The following is an 11,645-nucleotide window of genomic DNA, read 5'->3' as shown; positions in this document are numbered from 1 at the left end:
TCTGCAAAGTAGACTTTAGGGAAAAAAAACATTTTACTTAACCTTTCCTCGTTTATTGGACATTTGCATTGGTTGTAACTTTTAAGTATTATAAGGAAGGACAGTGAGGAACATTGTTGTTTGTACATCTTGCCTGTAGTTTAGACACTCGCCACTTCCACAAATTTCTAGAAGGGGGGAATTAAACAGAGAAGTTGTGTAGTCAGAAGACAAGAAAGTAAATCTCCCTGAAGGATAATTCCTCCTAAAAGTAGCTCTGCTCCTGTCCCCAAGCTAAAAGATGAGCTAGCCTTTCTCCCTGTGTAGGGACCCAGTGGTCAAACCGTGACTATTAGGTATCTCTGTGTCAAGAATTACCTCTTTTATCTAGAGACCTCCTTGGATTATGGGCTTGTGAGGCAGCTGGGGCTGTGATTTCATCGGTTTCTCTTTACCTTTTGTGTCCTGAGGAGCAGAGAGAATCCTTCCAGGCCTGGGAGTCTAGCTGGAATGGGCTGCAGAACCACCTAAGCACCTTTGAGCTATAGTCATTTATTTCTCCTTTCCAAGGCGGTTTCTCATATATAAAACAAGCAAAGGGAAGCAGGAGGAATTGGAGTTCTGTTATTGTTGCTGTTTGAGCAACAGAACTCTTATTTCAAATTAAACCTAGCCAGAACCACAAATCTGTGGAACAGATTAAGGTGCACTTGCCCTGTAGACCTGTGGAGGGAAGGAGGGGGACTCCAGTTTGAAAACTCTGGCTTAGAGGATGGAAGTTTGTTCCAGTTCAGTTCAGCCCTCTTCCCTATTGCTGAAGTTTAAAAAAAAAATATCTTTCATCTGTATTTAAATCCTCCAAATGTGCTGATTGATGAAATCTTTTCTCTTCTTAAAGGCAATTTGGAAATCAGACAAAGTGGAGCACAAAGCCATGGATGTTTAGAGAGGGAGTGAGCAGTATGTGAGACACGCTGAAAGGGTGACCCTGGCACTTCTAAGAAGGCAGCAGCACAATGGGCTCTTCGAAAGAAGCAGTGTCAGAGTTTATTCCCCCGTTGGCACCGCCCCGCTCAGTGGGGAGAATTGCTTGTTTTTACCCTCCCTTTCCTGGAGTCCTTTCAGACCAAACTGGAGTCCACAGTGGCTAGCAATTGGAGACCCAGAGTGACCTATGAACAGGTATTTTAGTGAATTCAAACACTGTGAACGATATGAATAGGGAGGTGGCTATGACAAGAGTTTCCTACGACCGCTGGGACTTTGGAGCACGAGTGCTGGGATGCAGAAGTGTAGGTTCACCCACCCGGCAGCCTGGGGCTTTTCTCCAACCACAGTTCCAAGGATTGAAGCCTCCACGGCCGGCCAGTAGGGGTTGGAGGTCTGTGGCCCTGCAATGGGGAGTGGAGGGAATGGTTAGAGGCCCAGCAAGGACGCAGCAGGCCATAGAAGAGCACTGGAGGAAGAGCCACAGCCGCTGCCTCCCACCCCAGGCTGGACAGTGGGGGATGGGGTGCAGGATAGGGATGTCAGTGCATCTTCGGGGGAGGGGTAACACTGCCTTCCCAGGGAGACCCGACCTTTCTTGGAGAGGCGGGGTGGGTTTAGTCTCCAGGATCCGCAGTGATGTGTAAAAAGCGGCACGACCCCCGAAGCCTCAGAAAGCCCCCGCCCCTCCCCCCAGGCCCGCCCAGGCCCGCAGGTGAATGGCTGGTCCGCACAAAGAAAGCCGGCTGGAAATGTGGAATTCGGACCAATTTACGGGAGACTCTGTCGCCTAGGGTCCCAACAAACCTCAAGCAAAGAAACCTGTGGTCAGGAGTGGATGAGGATAAAAACAGTGCACCAGGCCAAGCTTATTGGAAAGGCCGAGTTTAGTTATTCTGGGATAGCGAGGTAACAGGATTAAAGGGATTAAGGAAATCACCTCAAACAGCTGAGGAGAGGGTAAAAAAACACTGGTTCTATTTGTTTTCTTCCTAGGCCCCAAACAGATACGCTGGGGCCGTGTGGTCGGGTGCGAAACGAAGGACCCTTCGGGGGACACACAGGAATGGCCAAGGGTCAGGGACTGGGGGAAAGTGAGGGGGTGGGAGCCAAAGCAGCTCCAGGAGGCTCGGAGTGAGAGGGAGCCTCCTCAAGAAAACAAGTGCACTGCGTTGACAAGTTAAAAACAACCCATGGGCGGAGTTTTCAAATTTTTTTCAAATCAAAATGTACTTTTTAAAACCAAAGCTTCCAGTGTTGAATGCTCACTCCACCGCTTCTGCTACCTCGCTGAAAATGTATCTATTTCCTGCTGGGGATGCCTGTAACCATTTATTTTTAATAGGATCACTGAGATTTCCGAAGGGTTTTGGTTTTGTAAATATTTCAGCTCGGCTCAAGTGTCTTCCCGCCCCAGTGCACAAAGGTAAAAGTGCCCTTTTTGGTCGGTCGTTTTCGCGGCCGCCAGTGTCCCGTTCCCGCCCGTGGTGGCTGCAGAAGCAGGCACGGCTTCCGCGGACGCTCACCGCAATCAACAAGTGCGCGGCCGCGAGGGGGGTGTGCGCCTCGGCTAGTGTGGTGTCGGCTCCCAGGAGACGCTCGCAGAAGCCAAACCGCTTTCTCCGGTTGAGAATATTTCTCAGTCGAGAGTATTGGGAGCTGGTGTATTTTGGGATCACGACTAGTTTAAACAAAAACAAAACATTTGAGATCACAGTCGCCTCCCCAAGCCTCACTCAGCCCCCAGGGTGGAACCTCAGTTATAAAACCGAGCTTGAGTCCCCTCCCCAACCCGCACCTGAAGTTTCGGGCCCGCAAAATTATCAGGACTCATCATCTTGGTTATAAAATTTATTGTACTCTCATTTAGGAATTAAAAGTAAAATCTTGAAAAACCTGAAAACAAAATAGCCCCTTCCCCACCGCCCAAACGAAATCCGAACACAGTAGCGTGACGAAATAGCAAACAGTTCACGGCAGAAATCACCAACTCAACAGCCTAAATGCGGGCTGGACGAAGCTGTCCCCCGGCCAGGGGCAGCGAGGCGGGAGACACACGCACACCTGGCTATAAATTAACATTGGCTTTAGCTGCCGCGCCCCTCGGCGCGGTCAGCCCCCAAAAAACCCACGAGGAAAACAGATGCAACGCGACTGGGGGCGGGGGCGTTGCATTTCTCAGGCCAGCCTCACCCGAGAGCGTTTCTCCCATTCACTCATTTCTCGATTAATAGCAAACTAACGAGACAACATTTTCAAATGCAACAGAAGAACCCGGGGAGGAGGGGGCTGCTTTTTCTTTGCAAACATTACAGCGATTCCCAGCCTACAAAGGGGGAGGGAGGGGCAGGCAGCTCTAGAAAGTCCCATTTCCGCTGCTCCTGACTTTTTGCTTTTGTACAAAACCCGACAGCTACAGCAAAACTTTTAAGTCCTCCCCATCTTCGGTACAAGGCAACAGTCCCAGGCAAGCAAAGCTAAACAACAAGGCGTCCCAACTTGGGGGTGCAGGGCGGGGTGGGGGCGAAGGGCGACGAGCGCCGACCCGAGCTCAGATGTGGGTCAGCGGCACCGTTCCGTTGACCGCAGTCCCGGCGCCCTGGTAATGCTGGTGTACGCCGTGCAGGCGACCACCGGGCAGCGGAGAAGCGGCGTCGGCTGCGTCCCCGCCGGGAGGCAGGTACATGCTGATCATGTCGCGCAGGTCTCCGAGGCACGCACGCTGCGAGTGCGACGCGATGGCGGGCGGAGGCGAGCTGGGCTCCGACTTCACCACCGAGCCCATGGGGCCCAGGCTCATGGCGGCCGCTGCGGCGGCAGCTGCGGCGGCGGTGGCGGGCTGCTGCCCGTAGGCGGCGGCGGCAGCGGCGGCGGCCGAGGGCGCCATGCCCCCGTAGCCCGAGGCGGCGGCGGCAGCGGCCGCGGCGTTCATGTAGCTCTGGGCGGTGGGTGGCATCATGGGACTGTACTGCAGGCCGGCCATGTCGTAGCGGTGCATCTGCGGCAGCGCTGGCGGCGGCGGCGGGCTGCTCATACTCGGGGGCTGCGCGTAGCCCAGCTGCTCCTGCACTAGCGAGTACGCGCCGTTGGCCCAGCCGTTCACGTGTGTGTACGTGTCCAGGCGCTGGCCCACGCCCACAGGACTGCTGGCGGCGGCGGCGGCGGCGGCAGCTGCGGCGGCGGCGGCGGCGCCGGGGGGCAGCAGGCCGCTGGGCAGGGAGTACTTGTCCTTCTTGAGCAGCGTCTTGGTCTTGCGGCGTGGCCGGTACTTGTAGTCCGGGTACTCCTTCATGTGCACGGCGCGCAGTCGCTTGGCCTCGTCGATGAACGGTCGCTTCTCGGCGTCGGTCAGCAGTTTCCAGTCGGCGCCCAAGCGTTTGCTGATCTCAGAGTTGTGCATCTTGGGGTTCTCCAGGGCCATCTTGCGCCGCTGCCCGCGGGACCATACCATGAAGGCGTTCATGGGCCGCTTCACGCGGTCCTGGTCGCTGCCCCCGCCACCACCGCTTGCGCCACTGCTGCTACCGCCGCCTGCGTTCGCGCCGCCGCCTGCGTTCGCGCTATTCTTGCCTGCGCCGCCGGAGGCTGCAGGGCCGCCAGTGCCTGCTGCTGGGGTGGGTGGCCCCACCGGGTTCTTGAGCTCAGTCTCCAGCAGGCTGTACATTGCCGGGGCGGGAAGAAGGTGCGCCAGCGTGGCGGGAGGAGAAGGCGCTCCAGGGGCTGGAGCGGCCACGGTGAAAAGGCCTGGGGACTCCGTCGGAGGGACGCTTGGGGGCCGGAGGGCCAGCGGGAAGGACAGGCTTGCCTAAGCGTTCCGCGCCAAGTCAGCGGGAACCCGCAGGCTACACGCACCTGATGCGTTGTCTTGAGCTGGTAGTATTCGCAGCCTGGTCGGGTGTTCGCCGGGCCCCTTTATATACCTGCTCGGATTCCCCGGGGGGTTGGGGTTTGGTCCGCCCCTCTCCACCCGTAGGCCCCGTGATTGACAGGCTCACTGTGATGAGCTCTGGCCAATCATAAGCGAGCCCCCGTTTGGCCCAGCTGAGAAAAAAAAGTTGGGGGAGCCCTTTGGTTCACCCCTCACGCCCCTTTTGGGCCGAATAACGTGACGAGAGTTATTCAGGAGGCGGGAGTCCTGGAGACCCGCTCAGAGACCACCAATTAGGGTCTCAAAAAGTTTGAAAGAACGAAACCCGAGGAGGTGATGGAGGGGGGGAAATGGGGAGCTCGAGCAGGATTGGGGGGAGGGGCAGAGGGGCGCCGGCGGGGTTCCGAAAACAACTTTGCAACCCTGTCAGGGCGGACCAGCGCCCCATTCCGGGACCAGCTTGCAAAGCTTCCCGCTGTCTGCACAGAGGACCTCCAACCACTTCTGCTGCCAGCGCTAGGGATACTAGGCACCGCCAGTTACCCAGGCGGGCTTGGGGGACTCAAGGCGCAACAGAGGTGCCCTGGGGTGCGCCTCCAAGAAGCCCTCCCTGGAATTGGCCACTAGTTTCCCAGACCCTCTGCTGGGAGAGCCAGTGCGTCCAGGACCGAGCGGGGGGTCAGGGGCTAGGGCATCGGAGACAGGCTTCAGTACTGCCGAGTACACCGGGCAGTGAGGATCTCCCGGGGTTGACGGGAGGGCGAGCGGTCAGCCGCCCGCCGCCCAAGCCTAGCGGAGGCTCTTGCACGCGGTGGAGCGGTAGTATGTGTGGGACGCAGGGGGTGAACCGGTCTCCGCTCTCTCGCTCCCGGCCCCCGCTTAGCGGCCCCTTTTTGTCTCTGCTCTCTGGCCATTTCGGTTTTTCCAGTCCGATGCCCCTGAGGGGGAGGGTCGGGCCCCTTGGAAAATCCGTTTTCATGGCAACACGGAGCCTCTCTGAGTGAAAGAAAAGTTTCTTGGAGAGGGGGACGGTGGCCCGAGCGGAGCCGAGGCGGTCCTCCGGGTGGACCGCCGGGCCCCCTCCGCTGTCCGCGCACCTGCCGGGACTGCTGAGAGCCGCTCTCCGCGCGTAGCCGCGCCGCTTTTCCCCAGAGCAGGCTCTGCTAACGGATTCCGTGCTTCTCCTTTCTTGTTTTACAGCCTTCCTGACTGGAGAAGCCTGGAGACTTAGAGCGGGACATTCAGTCGCTTGTCGGGTTGTCTGCCAAAGACTTGCGGCGGCACTGGAACCCCGTCTACCGAGAGAGGGAATCCGACATTCGCCGCTGCCAGCTCAAGCGAGTGGCACAGCATTTGAAACTCCCCGAGCCGCCCGAGGCGGCAAGTGGGAATGAGAAACCATCTGGGCAGATGTGGCAGAAACCGAAATAAGGTGTATGCGCAGTGTGGGATCTCGCTTCTCCCCTTAGCCCCATGGAAAGGTGGGAAACCAAAAGGAAAACATAAATCCTAAGCGTGGAAGGAAAAATCCCAGGCTTCTAGTTTTTTTAGCATTAATGCAAAAGCAGACGATCCCGGGACGCCTGCACGCCGGGCTCTTACCCGCTTTCTCTCCTGCACTACTTAAAAAGGAAGCCACTGTGGCTTGTGTGGCGCAGAGCAGGCCAGCCCCCACTTGGCCAGACCGTCTGCTGACACCAGAATCCCGGCTCCCAGCCGGCATCACCCTCTGGAAGTTTGGGGTCCTGAATCCCGCCCCTAAAGTTTGTATTCCACCTGGTCTGAGTCGTCCGCGGCCAAGGGTTATAATCTATTGGATGACTGTACGGATTTAGGATTTTAAAGTAAACTGTCTGGAAAGGTTCTGTGTGTGGGTATATATATAATGTGTGTGTGTGTATGTGTGCGTGCGTGCGCGCGCGCACGCGCACGGTTGTGCACAACCCAGCTAACAGGGTCTGTAACGCATATCCCCCCCCCAAAAAAAACCAGCATGATTCGGCAATCCCTAACTGCACCTGTTTTTTTGGCAATCTGGTTTACAACGTCAAATTTTCTTAGGCAAACCCACCGTTCCCTAAAGAAGCCAATGTGCAGTGGCCCCTGCCCTCCCTCTGTCTTCCCCACAAGCCCTCTCTCTGCTTTTCTGGGCCCCGGGGCTGTTGCTAAGTGAAGAGCGTTTTAGGAAACTACCCAACCGACGCGCGGCCTGGCGTCCAGTAGCCTGACAGATGTCAGGATTCTTTCCAAGTTTTAGGACCCAAGTAAGCCGTTGTGGTGACAGCGCCTTGCCTGGATATTTCCCATGGTAGAGGATATCGGGCTGGTCCCCGAGCTCCTTCCCAACGCAGATTATCTGGAAAACCTAGTCACTGCTCCCGACTGTTTGTCATTTGATCATATCTAGTCCGTAGCTTACGTGAGCACATTTTCACATTATATTCTCCTGCCAGATTTATGAATGTCTTGCCAGCATCAGGCACCCTCTCCCACCCCCGGGCTTCCTGCGGTGGCTGTGATTAAACCGATCTCTGCGCCTGGTGGCTCTGGGGTGGTCTGCACAGACCAAGTGCCACGCTGAATTCCCTTGGAAACTCTTCCGAGGAAACTTTCTGATCCAAACTACCATTTCCGTAGAGAAGCAAGGCTACCATTGTGGGAGTGGGGAGGTGGAGGGAAGGCTGGAAGGAAACCAGTTCTTTTGGTCCACCTAGCAGTGAAGACTAAAGCCCCGGCCCTGCGGGGCGACTTTCTCTGAGGATCGGGAGAAATGTCGCCGAGGCACCTTACCCGAGTGACCTCGGATCTGGCGAGGGTTTCTGGGAGGGAGGCCAAACGGCTGGCGGGGCATGAAATGCAGTCTCTAATGTGCACCCTGTACCCATCAAGGAAAGCAGAATAATACGACAGGACCTGGAATCGGCCCTTTCTAACCTCTCCAGAAGAAGAGAGGGAGCGCTCCCCAGTAGTCTCTCCTTCCCGGACCTCCGGGAGTCCGTAGGCGGCGCGCAGAGCCCTGGATCCGCGGCTAGGAACCCGGCCAAGCGCCCCCTCCCCATTCCCCCGCGCTCCCAAGAGAGCTAAAGCTCCCTCCGACTGGAGCTGGGCCTGGGGCTCCCAGGACCCAGGACGCGACAATAGCGCCGTTTGTTGGCTCGGTTGGAAACTTCACCCAGAGTCGCCCCTTCCTGCCCTCTGGGTCCTTAAGGTCACCCCAATCCTAGAAAGAGGTGCAGCCGGCTTGGTCGCTGGGCAGAAGTAGTGCCCATCCTTAAGAGTGCGAGTTACCGCAAAACTGGAGATCCAGACTCTACCGTGACTGGCCCAGCAGACTCTGGGTACATAGGACAGCCCTGCTCTGCCTTTACCCCTGTTGCGGGCTTGGCAAAAATCGGGTGTCCCCAGGGCCTCATCTCTGCAAAGTACCTTCTTAGCAATTAGTGCTAAATTTATTGGTAGAGAAAGCAAAAGAGGGATTGTCCCGCATTGATTCTTCCTCAGTAACTGCTTAAGGGGGAACTTTTTCAGGGATCCGACAGGTTAGAACCAAGCCTCTTAGAAGTGCCCCCTGCCTGCTGGGTGGAGTGGGTGAATGTCAGTAGATGTCTGCTGGGAGAGTGGGGAGGGAGGGCATTTTGGGGTTTGCCCAGGCTCTCTGAAGCTTGACAATAGGGTCATCAAGGGTGGCTCTCATGCAGTAGCCCAGGTTCCCTTTCAGGTTTTTCAAGAACAGCCAAGCCCAGCGCTGGGTCTATATTTGAGGCAGTGAGAACGACTTATCTTGAAGATCCTCGGAAACGCTTTGCTTTCCAGCAGACCTAAAAACTTGGGTTTCTAAAAGGCAGTTATTCCTATTTCTTCCTTGAAAACATCTCTTGACTATTTACTGTGGTTTAGCTAAGATCGTGTATTTAGATCACAGATTGGGGACCTTGATCAAGAAATAGAGGCTTGCGTCTATTGTAGAATAATCCTTAGTAAAGAGGTCGGAAAGGTCACTATCACTAATCAAGTGGAAGAGACAGCACATAATTTCCCGGGAAAATTATGTGGGAACCCCACCCTGCTCTGCACCCTGCCAACCAGCAGCACCACCCCCAACCTCCAATAGAAACAACCTTTCTTAAGTCTGGAAAGGGGCTGAAGACCCTAGGCTGGTAGGTACAAGCTGGGGCTTATATTCTGCAAAGAAATGTTGCTAGGAGCTGCGAGGTATGATAACATGGTCCTCGAAATATCATAAAATCTCCAATGGGTGGTACTATTGTATTCTATTGCACTTTGGTGTAGCTCTTTTGGGGGAAGGGCGTCTGAGTTCCAGTCACTGGGTTAACTGAACTGTGCTTAGATACACTGGAGTCCCCTTGGTCCACATCTTGGCGCTCAGTTGTAAAGATTGCTTCCATTTACAGAGTATTAAGATATTAATTACCAGTCCTTTTCCCTAGGTGTGCAACAACTATGAGGAATTTGACAACCTCCTTTTTCAGCGCCCCCTCGCTGACATCATTGCAGTGTCTCCGGAGGCAGAAGGAAGACTCTTGCGTAGGAACTGGGTCCAATTCTAGAGGGTCTTTTGAGCTACTATAGTCCGCGTCTTTACCTTCCCCGTCCCGCCCCCATCCGTCACAATTCTCAGCAAGCTCAGCTCTGCACCTAACCAGCACCCTGCGGGGCATCCTCGGGGGACCCGGCACCCTACCGCGAGGCCTGTGCTCCCACTGGGCCTGCGCTTCCACCTCCTTCAGTGGCTGCTAAGGCATGGCCTTCGTGAGGTGACCTGTAGGAAGCCAGAGCCAGAAAAACGATCTTAAAATCGTTATCAGAACATAAGGTTAAGCTATCACAGGGCTTCGCAATTCCACATGGGTATTCACACAGCGGGGGGGGGGGGGGAGGCAAAAAGCCCACCAGACCTGACAGCCCTTGCCAGAGAAATGTGCCTAGAAAATCAGTGGATCTCCAGGCACTTGCAGTGTGAGCAGGCAAGACCACTTGCTCCAACCTCAGGGGTGCAGGATGGTGGCATCAGGGATGGGGTAGAGAGCATTCTGGAAAGTTGAATCTCAAAGCAGTATCCACCTGTACTTTTTCTCATTTTTTTCTTTCCTTTTTTATTTATCGTTTTCATTTTCTAAGAAAGTGGAGAGCCATGGAATTCGATGCACATAATTTGTGTTCTCTTCTGGGTTGTCATTTCTTTTCATGACACCAAACTTTTGTCATGTACCTACTATGTGCTAAGTTATGCGCCAAGTACTGGTTTGAGACTGCCCTTTCCTGCTCCGCATCTGAAAGTGGAGGTGGCCTGGTAAAGCCTCAAGAGGACTCCTCAATGAGAGCGGATGACATTTCACCTAGTGTTCCCCACGTCCGCCCAGCTGATCCACACAGTAATCACGCGGGATGGGAAGCGCAAAGTCCTCCACCAGGGCCGGGCCTGATTGGGGCTGACACGCCCCGGCCCGCAGGGGCCACGCTCACTCCTTGGTGCGTGCGCGCCGAGCCCAGCGAGCTGCGGAGCGGACGCAGTGCCTGAAGCCCTGGCTCTGGCACATCCGGGCGCCAGCGTCCCAGTGACCGTCGTGTGAAGCTCCGAGGCCGCTGCTCCTGACCTAGAGCGAAGCGGAGGCCGCGGCCCTGGAACAGCTTCCTGTTGCAGTGGAGGATGCCTGTCTTCAGGCGGGCTCGTTTTCCCGCGGGCCGGCGGCCAGACAAGCGACAAAGCGAGGTCTGTCGGGAGGCCTGGCCCCGCAGGCATTATGGCGTTTAGGCCGCTGTCACCCCTGTTCCATTTCTCTGGAAAGCGTCGCCAGGTTAGGACCTCGAAGCTTTGCTAACGTGATGTTTGTGAGTTAACACCGGCTCCCCTTGTTTCTGAACACATTTCCTCCCCCAGCACAGCCTCGCTTTCATTTGAAAAAGCAACGGGGAAGAACGTCCCAATAGCCCTTTCTAATGGGAAAAAACTGCCCCTTTTGTGGAATGGTTTCTTTACAAAGCCAACAACCAACCTTATTTTCTAGTTCCAATGGCTATCCCTTTATAAGTAATATTATTAAAGAAATCCGACACTAATTGTGCCGATTTAACTTGTTAATTAGTTGCAAATAAACTATTCATTAGTGGTAAAATAAAATAAAACCCATGTGCCTAGATATCATTCCACATTCACATATTGTAGTGCCTGCATAGCATAGGCATACTAAATTAAGTTCCTAAAAGGTTTCTCCTCAGGATAAATAATTAAAATATATTCTACTTTAATTGACATTATAGAGGACATAAATGAACTTTTCCTTTTAGAAAGAAATAGCCATTTCTAAATAAAGCTTGCAGTCTGGAGAATGGAAGCTTCAGCCAAATGAATAGTCATTACTACCTTTTCAACGACGTGGGCCTTTTGATCAGAAAAGAAATTAGCTCTAAAAAACAGACAATGGAAGCCTGCCCTGCAATAGGAAGAAAATTAGACGGCCAAGGCTCTTCACAACACCTATTTCTATAAACCATAGAGCTCCTTGCTTTTCAATTACAGCTGTTCATTTCATATAAGGAAAGGGGAAAAACAGGCCTCTAATGTAAACTCGCTTTCACCATAAAGCCTTGCTCCTGGCTTGCAGCCAGGCTGCCTACTTACTATTGTTTTTAGGCCTCTCATCAATTAGCTAATACTATATATTTTAAATGACTCTGGGGGTATTCACAGACGCCCTCCCTACTTCCCCACCCGGACAAAACCCAAGCTGGACTCCCATGAAAGGGCTACCATTCGGTGCACAGACACTTAAATGTATAAAGTTTAATGTTT

At 54.3% G+C, this 11,645-nt stretch overlaps 1 protein-coding gene across 1 annotated transcript; it reads right to left on the bottom strand.

The window, feature by feature from the left end:
* Positions 1-2,802: 2,802 nt before the first annotated feature.
* On the bottom strand, positions 2,803-4,888 carry Sox3 (SRY-box transcription factor 3). The gene has a single exon (XM_078034181.1). The coding sequence runs from the start codon at positions 4,628-4,630 to the stop codon at positions 3,518-3,520; it is 1,113 nt and encodes a 370-aa protein (XP_077890307.1). The 5' UTR covers positions 4,631-4,888; the 3' UTR covers positions 2,803-3,517.
* Positions 4,889-11,645: the final 6,757 nt, after the last annotated feature.

Source organism: Ictidomys tridecemlineatus, chromosome X, assembly GCF_052094955.1.
Source record: "Ictidomys tridecemlineatus isolate mIctTri1 chromosome X, mIctTri1.hap1, whole genome shotgun sequence".
NCBI lineage: Eukaryota > Metazoa > Chordata > Mammalia > Rodentia > Sciuridae > Ictidomys > Ictidomys tridecemlineatus.
The sequence above is the reverse complement of the archived record's forward strand: the minus strand, read 5'-3'. Positions and strand labels throughout refer to the sequence as shown.

Bases quoted from the DNA above. Each gene is read 5' to 3' on its own strand.
- Sox3 (XM_078034181.1), bottom strand. From the start codon at position 4,630: ATGTACAGCCTGCTGGAGACTGAGCTCAAGAACCCGGTGGGGCCACCC.